Consider the following 17,292-nt stretch of genomic DNA (forward strand, 5'->3'; position numbering starts at 1 on the left):
GTTCATAAATAATTTTATTGGAACACAGCCAGACTCATTTCTTTTTAACATATGTCTGTGGCTTCTTTCATGTCCAACAACAAAGCCGAGTGCTTGTGACAGAGACTGAATGACCCACAAGTAGTTACTCTCTAGTTCATTAAAGAAAACAGTTTTGCTAACCTTTCTGACTTTTAAACCTGGTTTAACCTGTGGCACTGTGAACCATTTTGGTATAAGTCAGCAATTCTGCTGAGCAGGAATCAGCATTCTGGGAGCTACAGTAAGAGAAATGTAGGAAGCTGAGTTGGTGTCTAGTTGGTGCGAATGCGTGTGAGTGGTGCTGCATGCTCGTGCCCGTACACACACGTGCAACTGGGAGTACACAGATGTCAGCACAGAATCACAACGTGGTAGGACTGGGGCAGGAAGGAGGGGAGTAAGTATGGAGCTTGCTGAGCCCAAGCATACTGAAGGGACACAAAGCAAAGGATCAGAGTGAGAGGGACTCACAGGAAGAGATTTATGTCAGTAAAGTAGAAATAAAGGACCTTCAAGAATGTGATAAAGGCTTGGGGTGGGGGCAGTGAAGCTTGGAAGAAGGGATGCCTTATCTCTCTAACCAACTAAAAGCCCGCTTGTTTCCTTCTAGATTCATTATGGCAGAATTGCTCCAGACAGAGAAGGCTTATGTGAGAGACTTACACGAGTGCTTAGAGGTAAGTCTTGTGGTATCAGTTCTCAACTGTGTTAGAAAATGATGTCCTTGCCAAATCTGGTACTGGAGAGGAGCTCAGTACTCTGTCTTACCCCAGAGCTTGAAGAATGAAAAAGCAGCCAGAGGACGTCTTTCCCCAAATCAGTAATAATTGCATGAGAATTAAAAGTGCTTTGGAAAACAAACTTTTCTCAGATTAGAACTAGACCCAGCAAAAGACAGCATGTAAGGAAAATGAATTCAAACTAAAATCCATGACACAGTCTACGAACTTAAGTCTGAAAATCGACATCTCCCCCCTGACACACAGTCAAACTTAAAGCATATTTAATAAATAAAAGTATGGAGTTTGTGCTGTTGCTGGGATGAATTTCCTTAATAGCAGATCAAGATAATAGAACATTCAGGTTTTCTTTCTTTTCATTCTGCTTATTTACCATCTCACTTTTTAAGCTCTAAGTGCCTCCCTAGTCTGACCCTTACCCCACAAGTTTTTAAGGCCTATTTATTTTGTATGTATTTCACATGGCAGTGCTTGCCAATGATGGAACTGTTGCTGTCTTACAGACCTACCTGTGGGAAATGACCAGTGGTGTGGAGGAGATCCCCCCTGGGATCCTTAATAAGGAGCATATCATCTTTGGCAACATCCAGGAGATCTACGATTTTCATAACAAGTAGGTTGGTGGTGGAGGGTTTCAGTGGAGTACATTTAGGGCCATAAATACCCAACAGCAAGGCTTCCCAACAGGTGGACCAAAGTTAACTGGGAATTCTCTCCTGGTAAAGTAGTGCCTGTTAAATCTCTAAGTTAATGGCTGTCAGACTTCTTTCTCACTCACCCCTCTTTCTCCACAGAGGTCCAAAATTCCTAATGGAGGGTGAAGTCAAATGTTCAGCAGTATCCTGACTAACCTAACTGCCAGTATCCTCAGACTGAATCAAAATAATAGGCAGGCTTGAGGAAGTAAAAGTAGCTTCTCTTTATTAAAACTCTGGGTAATCCTGACATTAGAATTCATCTGAGGTTAACCATCCTACTTTGCAGGCCTTAGGTTTCAAGTTCCACTGATGTTTTCTTTTGACCTAAATATTCCCTTCATCCCTAACTTCCTCATCATCCCCGCCCTCAACCAAAATGATAGACAGATTGATAGATACCTAATCAAATTATCTACTGAAATATATTTCTTGACAGTTTATAGGGGAGAACATCAATCAACCCTCTATGTTTTGTTGAATTAAGTAGAATCATAGAGCCCTAAAACTTCACAACTCACTTCTTCCAGCTCCCAATCTGATTTATACATCTTTTTCATAGCATGCTAAACATATTCAATCGTTAACAAAGGGTCAGCAAGAACACTGGTTGGTTAGATTGAAAGGTTATTGTTGAATTACGACGCCGGGATTCTTGGCCCCCGGAGAAGAATTCAATCTGGGGCCAGAGACGAGGCTTGATCGCTCAGAGCTTTTGTGTAACAAAGCTTTATTAAAGCATAAAGGAGATAGAGAAAGCTTCTGACATAGGCATCAGAAGGGGGCAGAAAGAGTACCCCCCTGCTAGTCTTCAGCTGGATGTTACATAGTCACCAGCAGTCTGTTAATGAAAGGAAGGAATGTCTCAAAACTTAGAATGGCACCAGGCCCCTCACCCATAAGATGCATTTTGGGATAATCTTGGCACCAGATGGTTTATCTTGGGCCATAAAATGATTAACTTGAATCTTGAAGAAGGGCAGATCACCATACAAATCGTTTCATTTACATAGATTAGAGGAATAATATCGGAGTATAACATACTGGTTTATCAAGTAGGTTCTGAGCCCAAAAGGCAGAACCGATTTGAAGACAGAGTTTGGGGTAAATGCATAATACATTAGCATAGCTTAAGATAAACATTTCCATAAGAAAAAGGCAATGTTTAACTTCAGGTGAAATCAGGTGTCATTATGGCAACACAGAATTTTAAGAGAAACCTCCTTTTAAATATTTATAGAGAAGGAAAAAATATCGCTAGTTTGTTTCCTCCTGCCGCTTAAGAGAGATAAAAATGTCTGACACTTGCAGGCTATTTCCTCCGTTTGGAGACCCCTGGCCTTCCTGCCTGTTACCCTCTCAAGATGACATATCCAGCTGTGGAAATAACTGAGTTTCCAATGTACAAATGGAGGGAACCTTGAGAAATAATGTTGACAAAAAGTCCTAGAGCTCTCTCAGGACGCTGTTGCAAAGAAGGGCTAACGTAGAGGTTCAGAGTTGTAGGATACAGTGTGGAGGAAGTCCTAGGGTCAGGCTAGTCAAGGCTTTGACTCAGTGAAGTTGTCATGCTGGAGATGAAACTGCCAGTACACCAGGGTGGCAGTCCCCTTGAGGCAAGACTCTAGAACAGCACTGTGCCATAGAGCCATCAGCAGGGTGGAAATGTTTTGTGTCTGTGATGTCCAGTACCATAGCCACTGGTTATGTGTGCTTAGTGAACACATGATGTGTGATTAGTGCTACTGAGAACTGCATTTTCAACTTTCTTTAATAAATATAGGTGACAAGTGTCTACTATATGGTACAGCCCAGCTCTAGAGAATGAGACCTCATTCTTTGCTAAGAATGACCAAAGGCAAGTGTGTGTGTTCAGTTGCTCATCGGTGTCTGACTCTTTGCAACTCCATGGACTATAACCCACCAGGCTCTTCTGTCCATGGAATTTTCCAGGCAAGAATACTGGAGTGGGTTGCCATTTCTTCCTCCAGGGGACCTTCCCAACCCAAGGATCAAACACACATCTCCTGCACTGCAGGCGGATTCTTGCTGAGCCACCTGGCAAGTAATAGTTGAATATAAAAGGATGCTGAGCTCTAAAAGGTCTAAAAAGCAGGTAAAGAGGCACTCCTCTCATCAACACCTGATGATTAATCCTCTGTAAAGTCATCAAATGGCATTAGCTAAAGAAAACATAAAATACATAGCTCCCCTGTCAGAGTATGAAAGCAGTAAGCTCCAGGGTGAAAATACCTTCTGACTCTCTGGAGTACTTGATAAAAGTTCCTAGTCTTTTTTTTAATCCAAATTTTTATACTCTCTATATTTTTTTGTCTGGAAATCTCCAGCGACAGCAATATTTTCTCCTCATGTCTGTTTAATAAGATCCCAGTAAAGCTGTTCTTGACCACTGACCCCACATTCCATCATCTGAGCTCAGTTGAGTATTATCCCATCTCCCTAGATATTTGGGAAGATATCAGCCTAGAAAGTAGCAAGTCATGTTACTTTTCTTATCTGATTTATGATCTCTGGGATTTAGTCAGAAGTCTCACTTTGCTCATATTCTTACCAAATTGGCAAGGTATAGGAATATAGAGATCACGATACGCACTTCCTGTGAGCCTTGTTTTTGCCAAATCAGTGTATAAGGGGAAAGACTCTTCGTTTCAAAATTGACCAATTGTAACAGAATATCTGGGCTTCCCTGATGGCTCAGCGTTGAAAGGATCCACTTCCCATACAGGAGACATGGGTTCAATCGCTGGTTTGGAAAGATCCCCTGGAGAAGGACATGGCAACCCACTCCAGTATTCTTGCCTGGGAAATCCCATGGATAGGTAAGCCTGGTGGGCTACGGTCCATGGGGTCATAAAGAGTTGGACACAATTTAGCAACTAGATAACAACGGACTATCCAGCATAACCTTGCCTTACCGTGGTTTAAAGGTATCAATCCAGTAAATCAAGGCAAGCAGTTCGGTAGTCTACTTAAGAAGTAGCTGAAGGTCTACCTACCAGTTACAAAATAGAGTTCTAAGAACTCCATAAAATTAAAAAACTCAAGTTAAGCCATAGGAATATTGCATTTTGTAGTGGAATAAATTCAGTGATTAAGAACACAGCTACCCCAAAAATGTTACCTATTTATAACATAAGAAACAAGAAGAAAATAAAAACCAGCCTCTGAGCAACCAAAAGAAATATCACAAAGATAAAGTTCTTGTCTTTCCAGAGGAACTCCTTCTTGTCTACCATGAAGCCCTCTCTCTTTCTTGGTTAGATTGTTTCCAAGCCCATAGCAATTTAGAAGCAGCAAATAAGAATCAAGAGGTTGAGCAAGTAGCTTGATATCAGTACCTGACAGGAAAGAAAGATAGACTTCCAAAAAAGAGTCAAAAGAACCCAAAAGATCAAGGTGGTCAAGAGCTATTCTCCATTGGTGCAGATGACCCTATGTCCCAATATAACCCAATATAGAGTCCAACAGAACCACTGTATTATGATACAGCATAGTAATATTATATTAGTAATAGGTAATAATGAATCATTGGCATATCCTGCATGAAAAAGCAAGGAACTTGTAATGCATTTAGAAAGCTATCCACCAAAATATGTTTTAAATAGTCCACAATTTAGGGGAACATGCAAAAAAATCAAGCTGTTTACTAATTCCCAGTAGGATCTAGAGGACTTAAGGTTTTATTTACTCTACTCATAATATGTGCTTTCTTCCCATGTCATACAAAATTTGACTAATGTAGAAAGTATAACCCTCGAAAATCTCTAACGAGTAATATTAAAAATGGCAATTAAGCCAACTTTGAAAATGCAGAAATTGTGAACTCCATAAGAGGTCATGTCTTTCACTGCATAACCCCAATACTTGGCACACAGTAAACATTAAGTAAGTGTTTGTTGGGTGGATGAATGAATGGGTGGGCTAAAAATAAAATTAAAATTTGCAGACTTATGGCTAATGCCATTCAAGTCATAATTCACTCTTTTGTTTATGAAAATCTCAAGATACGGAAAATCATTATTTTTCTTCACCACTGTCAGAACCTTCTAGACAAGCAAAACATTTGCATGTCTAAATGAAAGAGTTTCCTGGGTACTTCTTATTGGGAAGACCAGGCAATTGTCCAAACTCTAGTTTGCTCTTCAGAAATACTTTTCTGAAATGGTCACTTTTTAACCTAAACGTATCAAAAGGTTCTTTTTAACCCCAGTTGCTTGCATCTTTTCAAATTTATAATTAAGTGCTATCTGACAGAGAAACAGACTCCTTTGATTTCTAGTGCATAGCTCAGGTTCTGTGCCTCTTCTCTAGAGAGAATGAGGGAAAGAGATTGGGAGGGAGGAAGACTGGAGACAGACTGAGAGGCAGAGGGACTGAGATGGACACTGCCTGCATAACCGTATCAACTGAGGCACTGGGAAATTAGTATCTAGACCAAGGTGCATATGTTAAATAACTCGGCTAGTTAATATTGATCCTTTTAAATGATGTCACTTTGAAGAATGACAATCAAGATTGGTTTTGTGTGTGTGTGACCTTTCTGTAGGAGCTTTGTCTCTATAGGTATTGAATGGAGAAGTTCCCAAGTACCAAAATTATTGTAAAGAGGAACAATTCATATCTGTAGAATTTAATAGTTAACAAGTAGTGATAGTAACACAAATTGGAGGTTTAAGGAGTGACACTTGGTTTTTACCCTCTGCTTTCCCTATGTTGACACTGCATCTCGTATCTATAGAACCAGATACAGAGATCACGGCACTCACCTGCTCGAAACCCAGGTCTATTTTTTGCATTTTGTTAAGCATTCTGGGGGTACTCAGGAACCGAGGCAAATGCCATAGATAGACCTCCCCAATGGTGATGGTTTTATTAGTGCTCTCTCCCCACTTTGACTGGCCTACAGCTTGTAATGTGGGAAAATCATTCATTTCCAGTTTGCTTTGTATTTGATTTTCAGCTTCAGTAAGGACAGCAGTTTGTTTAAAATGCTCATCCCCTTCGGTTAAATCTGAACTTAATTTTTCCCTTTCAGTTTTTGGCGATATGGTCATATGTGAGTCTGGGCAATACCATTTTTATAAAATCTCTGTTGTCAGGGGTCAGAAGGTCTTCCTGAGCATCAAGCCTAATCGTCCCCACTGACAGATAAGAGCCCTGAGACCCAGAGAGGGCCCAGTGACTTGCGCACTTTGTGACATTTCCCCATTGAACAGTTAGGCATAGATTCCGGTGGCTGGGGCAGTCCCTCTCTCCTCTCCGTAGACCACGGCTGGCACTGCCAAGTCTGGTTGCTTTGGTTCATATCTCACCAGCTCCAATGTGCATCCTCAAATCTCAGGAACACTTCAACCTGTTTCTTCCATAGGTATGTCATCCAGGTCACACACCCTTACAGTAATGGCCTGAAATGGAGAAGTTTGGGAGTGAGTCTCCATCCTGGGTCAAGGGTGGGGGACGGTGAAGCCGTCACACTCCAAGGTGGACTGTGTCTAGTCACGTCGGCTCCTGTGAGACTGAGGCACAAGAGGGGCGAGGTGGTGGGTGGAGGGGGTGTGAGGCAGAAATGGTGGTGACAGGAGCATGGAGGAAGGGAGGAGAGACAGAGTGAGTGGGAAAGTGGGATAGAGCACCTGGACAGAGGAGAAGTGAGGACAGTGGATAGCAAGGGAAAGAAGCGATGCGGGAGAGAAGGGAGAGAGGGAGGGAGAGTGGGCAGTACTAGAGGAGGCAGTATAGAAAGGGGGAGGGGGAGATGGAGGGGGAGAGATGGATGAAAAAGAGCTAGACCTCCCTGTCTCCTGTGGTAGGCAGGAGAGTCAGTTAAGCGTTTTTCAAACATTTTGTATTATCAGCCAAGGAAAAATTATATATCCTGTCCTGATATGCACATGCTTTATGTATTATATATAATAGGAAAATTAAATCCTGCAAAATAATGCCCTCACCATGTGTGATGCACTCTGATACTTTGGATTAGGTTCTGTTCTCCTTCCTCTTTAATGCTGGTTTCCACCCTCTAAATTGATTTTACAACCCCTTGAAATGCAGAGGGTGGATCTGTAGCTACAAGGTGAGGCGCTGGCTCCCCCAAGTGGAGAGAAAAGGGGTGTGCAGGCCACAGCCTCATCCGAAGGCCCCTCTGCCAGGCTGCAGCTGCTTTCTCTGCTTTGCCTCTTCTCCTTCCTGTACTCAACACACCTTGTTTGTATTCTCTGCTTTCTGTGCTGCTTTCCCACACCAGGAAAATCTCGTTCTATTCTACTCTGTTGTTTCATAGAAACTGGAACTTACAAGGTTTGTGACCTGCTCAAACCGGTTAGTAACACAGCCAAAGAATCCACGTCTTCATAACTCCCTATATTCACACTGTCATTTTCTTAATATTCAAATGTCAAGCAGAGAGGAAGGGGACATCCTAGTGCTTTTTTCTTGAGCCCTAAATTTATACTCTGAGAGATAACTGTGAGCCTTACACACTTATCAGTAAGGCCTTAAAAAATTATAGCTGCGATTTTGTTGCTGTTTTTTTTTTCCAGTGCTAGTTTTATAAATATGGGGGAGTACCCAAAGCAAAACAAAGTCTAAACATTCATTTTGGTGTGTCAAAGTCATGTTCATTTCAGTTGTACACACTAACTTCTTGGTGTCCATGCCTAGCTACTAAACAGCCTGTCTGTCAATGGCCTATGAATAACATTAAATGCAAGATTCGTTGTTTATATTTTACTTTAACATTAAACTTATGTTTGTGCTGTACTTTTTGATTCATCTAATCACAAAAGTTAAATTTAGGAAATATTAGCAAAATGTATTCAACAGGTAGTACTGCAGCGAGGTAAGCTGCTGCTTGAGGTTTAAGGTGAGGGTGGGGGGTATACTGAGTAAGAGTCCAGCCCTGTGCACCTTTCCTCTCCACCTCTAACCTCAGCAGAAGTTTCTGCTGTGAATTAAAGAGACAGAGCCTGGTGATTATCATGAGACAGAGCCTGGTGATTATCATGGCCCAGCCCAGGTGATCAAACTGTGCTGAGCAAAGCCTTCTATGAACCATCTGGCACCTTCCCTGGAGTGCACACAACCCTCCAGTAGTTTAACAGCTGCTCAGTGTGCTAACCAGCCGTCCTGGCCTGCAGTCCAGAACCTCTTCCGTGCTGGGCTCTGGGTCTGTCTAGTCACTAATGGCTCCCTTAGAAATGATCTCTAGCTCCTCTTGTATGCAAAAGCGTAAGGGGCAGCGTCCTGGGCTGCCTGCAAATAAGCCTGATACCTCTCTCCCCAGCCTGCCTCCAGCTTTATTTGTTTATGTCTCCTTGTTGTTCTGCTTTTCTATTGTTACCACTGTTACCCTGCTTCATTCCCCTTCTCACCAACAAGTGTATATGCCCATGCCTGAGAGCATGCACAAACAAGGCCATCACATGTGTTCTCCTTTAAATTCAAGCTGTACCCTTGATATGAAGGTCCTCAGTGAAGGACACACTTCTTTAGAAGCAGTAAGACTATAGACCAAATTTATTCTTTGGCAAAAATAACAGTTTCAGAATGACCCAGGGTGCCTTTGGAATGGTACTGTTTTCATGGTGTTTAATAACAAAGCTCACAAAGTTTTTCTGTCAATAATGCTAGTGGCTTTATTTCCCAGGATCCCATCCAAAGCCGGAGGGAAGCATTTTCCTCATAAAGTAACTGCATAATGTATTGCATCATCATAATTTGATAGAGTGGTAACATTGCTTAGATCTTGACATTTCTTTTTTATTGAGGTGTAGTTGTTGTACACTGTTAAGTACGATGTGCCGTGCGTAGTCGCTCAGTCGTGTCCGACTCTGCGACTCCATGGACTGTAGCCCGCCAGGCTCCTCCAGGAATTATGTGCTGTGTGCTTAGTCACTCAGTTCTGTCCATCTCCTTGCGACTCCGTGGACTGCAGCCCACCATGCTCCTCTGTCCATGGGGATTCTCCAGGCAAGAACACTGAAGTGGGTCGCCATGCCCTCCTCCAGGGGATCGTCCCAGCCCAGGTACTGAGCCCAGGTCTCCCACATTGCAGGTGGATTCTTTACCATCTGAGCCACCAGGGAAGCCCCACTATGTACAAGACAGGAGTACAATAGAGTGATTCACAATTTTCCAGGCTAGACTCCATTTATAAGTATTATAAAATACTGACTGTGTCCCTTGTGTTATACAGTATATCCTTGTAGCTTATTTTATTTTATACCTCATAGTTGTGGCTTTTAATCCCCTACCCCTGTGTTGCCCCTCCCACTTCTCTCGCCCCACTGGTAACCATTAGTTTGTTCTCTGTATCTGTGAGCGTGCTTCTTTTTTGTTATGTTCATAAGTTTGTTGTATTTTTTTAATTCTGCAAAGAAGTGATATCATACAGTATTTGAATCTTGACATTTCTTTAAAAGTTTTACCCATTTCTGAAAGAACACCAGATATTCACACAAACACTTAAACTTCTTGCTTTGCTCATTCTCCCATGATTGATTACACATAATTATTGGAGTGGTAAAGACCAAGATGTTGCTATAGAACAGCTGAGGAGGAATGTCCCATCATTTGTGGAAAGTGTTGTGACTTCTTGTGCTTTAATTTAAACTCATCATGCCTATTTGAAGTAGGTAGAATTATACTGATCAAGTGTACATAACCTGTCGTCTTCATAAGTTTCAAATTAAAAAGCAAAATAGAGTTTAATACTGCTGCTGGTCTTCAGCAATTACTTGAGATGGTAGTGCACAACTTACTCAAAGTTATGAATCAATATGCCCATCACAGAGTAGCTTGTTTAATTCCTACCTTTTTTATTTAAAAATTAAACCAGATAGAGTGGATGTAGGATCTGCCAGCTGGAAGCGTACTGGAAAGGGCAGTCAGTTTAGTCACTCAGTCATGTCCGACTCTTTGTGACCCCATGGACTGCAGTACGCCAGGCCTCCCTGTCCATCACCAACTCCCAGAGCTTACTCAAACTCATGTCCATAGAGATGGTGATGCCATCTAACCATCTCATCCTCTGTCGTCCCCTTCTCCTCCCGCCTTTGATCTTTCCCAGCATTAGGGTCTTTTCCAATGAGTCAGCTCTTCGCATCAGGTGGCCAAAGTGTTGGAGTTTCAGCTTCACCTTCCAGTAAATATTCGGGACTGATTTCCTTTAGGATGGCTGGTTGGATCTCCTTGCAGTCCAAGGAACTCTTAAGAGTCTTCTCCAACACCACAGTTCAAAAGCATCAATTCTTCAGTGCGCAGCCTTCTTTATAGTCCAACTCTCACATCAATACATGACTACTGGAAAAACCATAGCTTTGGCTAGACGGACCTTGTTTGGCAAAGTAATGTCTCTGCTTTTTAATATGCTGTGTAGGTTGGTCATAGCTTTAGCTTTTCTTCCAAGTAGCAAGCATCTTTTCATTTCATGGCTGCAATCACCATCTGTAGTGATTTTGGAGCCCCAAAAAATTGCTTTCAAAAGCTGATCTATGTATGGACTGGATGCATTAAAATCACCCAGGGAGTTTTGCTAAATGATACAGATGCTCAGATCCTAACCCCAGAGGACCGTGCACAGGCAGGAGTAGGGGTCACTAAGTGTTCCTTGAGACAAAGTCTGATGCTTTCCCCAAAAGTGTTCCACTTGCAACAAAGGTTTGGAAGCACTGCACACTCTACTTACCTCAGAGATATAATGTACCTCATCATATTATAGGATTTTGAAAGTCCTTTCATAAATAAACTAGTTTAACCCAGAATTTCCAAGCTTAAATGATATGTGACCTTGAAATCCAATTTTTACATAACCCCAATCAAGATTTTTCCTAGGATATGGTTTTCAGAGAAGACAGTCTACTATAGATTTTCACCAGGGGCATGGTGGGAAGAGCTCCCTGGGAGTAAGTCTCCAGGAGTGGAGCTTATTAAAATTGGGAGGCACTGATCCTGAAAAACTAATTTAGTGCCTATGGACAGGGAGGCCTGGCGTGCTGCAATTCATGGGGTCGCGAAGAGTCAGACACAACTGAGTGACTGAACTGAACAGAACTGATATGCCAGGTAGTGGTTTGGGTTCTTTACCTACATGAGTTTATTAAATCTTCACAACAACCTCACGAGGTTGTTTAAAATTGAAAAAAAAGTGGTACTTTGTAAGACCCTCTACTGACAACTCTGACTAGATGTGAACTCTGGTTCTTTTATTTGAGATTGGTTTGCAGAGGAAAGGAAAGTAAGGCCTTGGATTAGTAGAAGAGTGGGCTAGTGGCAGTTGCTGTTAAAACCATTTGCCAGGAAGGCATTAATTGTAGACATCATATTCTGTGTACTTAATTCATTTTAAAGTGCTTTCATTTCTTGAGAATTTTTAGAGTATCCTCCCATAGGCAGCTGCTGTCACCAAAAATTGCTATTACTGTCTTCAGCATCTAGATCAATTATCAACTCTGTGGGCATAATTACCATTTTTTACTTAAAATTAACCTGAAGTGACCAAGTCACTGACCTTTGGTCATAAGTTAAGAAAGAGGGAAGCTCTCCCTGAGTCATCACAGAGTCCTTGCAACTCCTAAAACAAGGATACAGTTTTATATCTTCTATGGAGTGTCATGATCCAGGTATTGTATCATTTCTTTGGTCACTCTTAATAGAGAAGAACCTGTATATCATAGTGGTCAGAGTGAGGGGACTGAAGTGAGAGCCCAAAAGTGGGCAAGTGGAAGCTTCCTGCACCCAGGAGTGTTTACCCTAGGTGCCTGGGGCTCCAGATTCTCCTCTTTCTCTTTTTCCAAGTACTCTTCTGTTCTCACTCCTCCTTTCTTTAAAGTGGTTCATTTCCTTTCACCAGCCCGTCCTAGAATAGCTCTTCCCTCACTCTCCAAGCCATTCCAGCCCTAACCCCCAGGTCCTGTTCAGCCCATCACAGCTCAGAGCTGGATCTCCATCCACTGTCTTCACTGAGATTATCCTGAAGGCCAATATAAGAAACAGCCACAAAGAATGTCTCAACACCTGAAAGAATACCTGTGATGATTTTGTACCTTATGTTGTTCAGTGTTCTCATGCAAAGCAGCCACACAATACATGTCTTTTAGAATTTAGTTCCAGAAATAAAAATTATATATATTAAAAATAGATGACTGAATTAATATATTATGTATGTGGTGATGATCCAGATTGCTTCTGTTTGCAACAACAAAAAAAAAACCATGATTTCTTCTTGTCCTTGTAAAAAATTTGATCCTCACTTGCAGCATTATATATTTTTCTATTTCTAGTTTAGAATTCATATTAAATACATGTGGGTCACCTGCAGTTCTTCTAAAAGTAGTAATAAATATGATATTTTATTGATTTTTGAGCACTGCATATTTGCATTTTGTAAGCCCAAATTGCATTATAATCACTGCTGTTCAGTGATTCAGATCAGGATACTCCAGAATTCAGGGGAAAGATGATTATCATTAAATGGATACTGCTAAGAGTCTTCAAACATTTTCAACTGACTTTTACTTACTACTGAAGTAATACTTACTTGTAGTAGAAAATGTCAATGGCAGATGGACAAAAAATATCATCTATGATTCTATAAATCACTGGCATTTTGGCCTTATAAATATGGCTTGCCAAACATTTTTTAATTGCACATATATATTTCTTTAAACCAAAACCAAATCATTCTATGTCATTGAAAAGAGAAAACAAATAACAGGTATATATATATATAAAACCCATAACCAATTGTAATTATAAGATGCTTCCAGAATGCTTGGACAAGAGAAATCAGGTAGTATAAGTCAAATCAATAAAATTTATTTGTTCCAATGGTAGAGGTAAGTAATGGAGTAATTCAGACCTACTTTATATCTTTTAATTTAATTTTTGAATCAACTTTTAAATCAAAATTAAATAGAAAAGTATAGATTGAGAAGACCCACCCACCTCTGTCCCTTTTTTGCATTTTATACTGTTTCATTTGTTTCTTTTAATTTACTTAAAAAAATTTTATTGTCTCATTTATAATCATTACAATATCACTCTAATATGGGTGCTGTGATTCGTGGTAAGTTGCCCAGAGCCACCTAACCTGACAAAACAAGGATTTTAACCCAAGGGCTTTCAGTTCCTAAACTGTCCTCTTTTCCTGCTGCATTAGATAACAGCCTGTGACAGTTGGTGGCAGTATTTGACCCATGTTTATCTTTATCCACCATGTTTTTTCATCTGGTTTCCTGTGGTAATGAGTTAAAAATATACTTGCATTGCTTCCAACCCAGTTTTATTTCAAACAGTACTGCGGTGAATGCTCTTCTTTTTGTGTTATTTCACACGTGTGAAAGTCTGTTGCTCTTCTCTTTTTTTTTATTGTGGTATACTTGATGTACAATATTATATAAGTTTCAGGTGGACAACATAGTGAGTCACAGTCTTTAGAGACTATACTCCATTTATAATTATTATAAAATATTGGCTGTATTCCCCACACTGTACAGTATATCCTTGTAGGTTGTTTCTTTATGTGTAGTAGTTTGTGCCTCTTAATCCCCCATCCCTTTCTTGCCCCTCTCCTCTTTTCTCTCCACACTGGTAACCACTATCTTGTTCTCTGTATCTGTCAGTCTGTTTGTTTTTTGTTACATTCACCAGTTTGTTGTATTTTTTAGACTCCACATATAAGTGATATCATACGATATTTGTTTTTCTCTGTCTGACTTATTTCACTTATCATAATAGCCTTCTAGTAAATCCATGTTGTTGCAAATGGCAAAATTGCATTCTTTTTATGGCTGAGTAAATTCGTGTGTGTGTGTAGGATGGCTCCTTTTCTCCACATCCTTGCCAACATTTGTTATTTGTGTTCCTTTTGGTGATAGCCATTCTGACTAGTGTGAGATGATGCTTCATTGTGGTTTTAATTTGCATTTCTCTGATTAATGATGTTGAAACATCTTTTCATGTGCCTGTTAGCCATCTGTATGTCTTCCTGGGAGAAAAAGTCCATTCAGGTCTTTGGCCCATTTTTAAATCACGTTGTTTTTTGTTTGTTTGTTTGTTTACTGGAGGATAATGCTTTACAATATTGTGGTGGCCTCTGCCATACATCAGTGCAAATCAGTTATGATTATATTATATATCTGCTCCCTCTTAAGCCTCCCTCCCCTCCGCATCCCAGCGCTCTCGATCATCACGGAGCACCAGGCTGGGCTCTCTGTGCTACACAGCAGCTTCCCACTAGCTGTCCGTTTTAGACACAATGGTGTATATCTGTCAATGCTGCCCTCTCAGTTTGTCCCACCTTCTCCTTCCCCAACTGTGCCTACCAGACCATTCTCTGTGTCTGCGTCTCCATTTCTTCTCTGTAAGTAGGTTCATCAGTACTATTTTTCTAGATCCAAGTTATATGCATTGATACACGATATCTGTTTCTCTTTCTGACTTCTTCACTCGGTATAAGAGGCTCTAGGTTTATCCACTTCACTACAACTGACTCAAATTTGTTCCTTTTTATGGCTAAGTAATATTCCATTGTATCTATGCACCACAACTTCTTTATCCATTCATCTGTCGATGGACAGCTAGGTTGCTTCCATGTCCTGGCTATTGTAAATAGTGCTGCAATGAACATTGGGGTGCATGTATCTTTAAGAATTGTGGTTTTCTCAGTGTTGATGCCCAGTAGTTAGATTGCTGGGTGATATGGTAGTTTTATTCCTAGTTTGTTAAGAAATCTCCATAATGTTCTCCGTAGTGGCTGTAGCAATTTACATTCCCAGCAGCAGTGCAGTAGGGTTCCCTTTTCTTCACATCCTCTCCAGCATTTATTGTTTGTAGTATTTGGTCATTCTGATTGGTGTGAGGTGATACCTCAGTGTACCTTTGATCGAAGATCATGGCATCTCGTCCCATCACTTCATGGGAAATAGATGGGGATACAGTGGAAACAGTGTCAAACTTTATTTTTGGGGGCTCCAAAATCACTGTAGATGGTGACTGCAGCCGTGAAATTAAAAGATGCTTACTCCTTGGAAGTAAAGTTATGACCAACCTAGATAGCATATTGAAAAGCAGAGATATTACTTTGCCAACTAAGGTCCGTCCAGTCAAGGCTATGGTTTCTCCTGTGGTCATGTATGGATGTGAGAGTTGGACTATGAAGAAGGCTGAGCGCCAAAGAATTGATGCTTTTGAACTGTGGTGTTGGAGAAGACTCTTGAGAGTCCCTTGGACTGCAAGGAGATCCAACCAGTCCATTCTGAAGGAGATCAGCCCTGGGATTTCTTTGGAAGGAATGACGCTAAAGCTGAAACGCCAGTACTTTGGCCACCTGATGCGAAGACCTGACTCATTGGAAAAAACTCTGATGCTGGGAGGGATTGGGGGCAGGAGGAGAAGGGGATGACAGAGGATGAGATGGCTGGATGGCATCACTGACTCGATGGACGTGAGTCTGAGTGAACTCCGTGAGTTGGTGATGGACAGGGAGGCCTGGCGTGCTGCGATTCATGGGGTCGCAAAGAATCGGACACGACTGAGCGACTGAACTGAACTGAACTGAATAATGAATGAGTGACATTGAGTGTCTTTTCATGTGTTTATTGGCTATCCTCATGTCTTCTTTGGAGAAATGTCTGTTTAGATCTTCTGCCCACTGTTTGATCGTGTTGTTAGTTTTTCTGATATTGAACTGTATGAGCTGCTTATACATTTTGGAATTAATCCTTTGTCAGTTGCTTCATTTGCAGTTGTATGAGCTACTTATATATGTTGGATAGTAACCTCGTATTGGTTACATCATTTGCAAGTGTTTTCTCCCATTCAGTAGGTTGTCTTTTTGTTTTGGGAAGACTTTCTTTTTAACCACTTTATTGAAGTACGGTTGATGTAAAAATTTGTACATATTTAATATCACAGAACACTGATGCATTTGAAGATAATTATATACCCATGAAACTATCACCACCATCAAGGCCATAGACATATTTATCACCTCCCAAAGTTTTCTTTTCTGTTGCTATATAAGAACACTTAACAAAAGATCCATCTTCTTTGCAAATTTTAAGTATGTGATGCAGTAACCTTAGCTATTGATATTATGCTATATAGTAGATCTCCAGAATTAATCTTGCAAAACTAAAATTATACACTTTAACCATTAGTTTCTTGGGTTGGAAATAACAGTATATATATCCCCTACTTAGACAAAAGGCCAAATATTAGGTACATTCTTCTACACCTTGCCTTCTTTACTTAACAGCTTGACCTGGAGATCTTCCATGAAAAACCTACAAAGTTTTGCCATTTTCTATAGCCATATAGTCTGTGGTTCTGTGGATGTGCTATAGTTTACTTTGTCATCTAGACACTGCCTTTTGCTATTATGAAGAGTGCCACAGTGAATATGCGTATGTATACTTCATTTTGCATATGTGTGATTACAACTATAGCATATTTTCCAAAATTAAAATTGCAGAGGCAAAGATAAGTACTTTTTTACTTTTATAGATATTGTCGAATTGACCTGTAGAGATTATACCATCCTCCATCATTGTCAGAATGTTTCCCTACAGCCTCATAATTGTTTGTAACACTTTGCCTGATTTTTTAAAAAGAAAATGCCATTCCAATGATTCTGGCTTATTTGAGCTTGTATTCTCTGAGCTCAAACCAATTGTTTAATATACGAATTTGAAGTTGGTGTAGTCAGCTGTTTATTATTTGTTAACATAAATAGGAGCCATGCCTTAGATATTCACAATGGCAGATAATTCGGTAGTAATTCAATTCAGCTTTGAAATGTATTATGACATTTTCCC

General features: G+C 40.5%; 1 protein-coding gene across 5 annotated transcripts in view; it reads left to right on the forward strand.

The window, feature by feature from the left end:
• LOC102173333 (kalirin) overlaps positions 1-17,292 on the forward strand; it is a 513,182-nt gene that overhangs the window by 448,440 nt on the left and 47,450 nt on the right. For all 5 annotated transcript variants that reach the window (XM_018045796.1, XM_018045804.1, XM_018045808.1 and 2 more), the window contains exons 24-25: positions 632-698; positions 1,265-1,374. In XM_018045796.1, coding sequence (XP_017901285.1) covers positions 632-698; positions 1,265-1,374 — 177 coding nt within the window. The remainder of the gene's footprint in view (positions 1-631; positions 699-1,264; positions 1,375-17,292) is intronic.

Source organism: Capra hircus, chromosome 1 (assembly GCF_001704415.2).
Source record: "Capra hircus breed San Clemente chromosome 1, ASM170441v1, whole genome shotgun sequence".
Lineage (NCBI taxonomy): Eukaryota > Metazoa > Chordata > Mammalia > Artiodactyla > Bovidae > Capra > Capra hircus.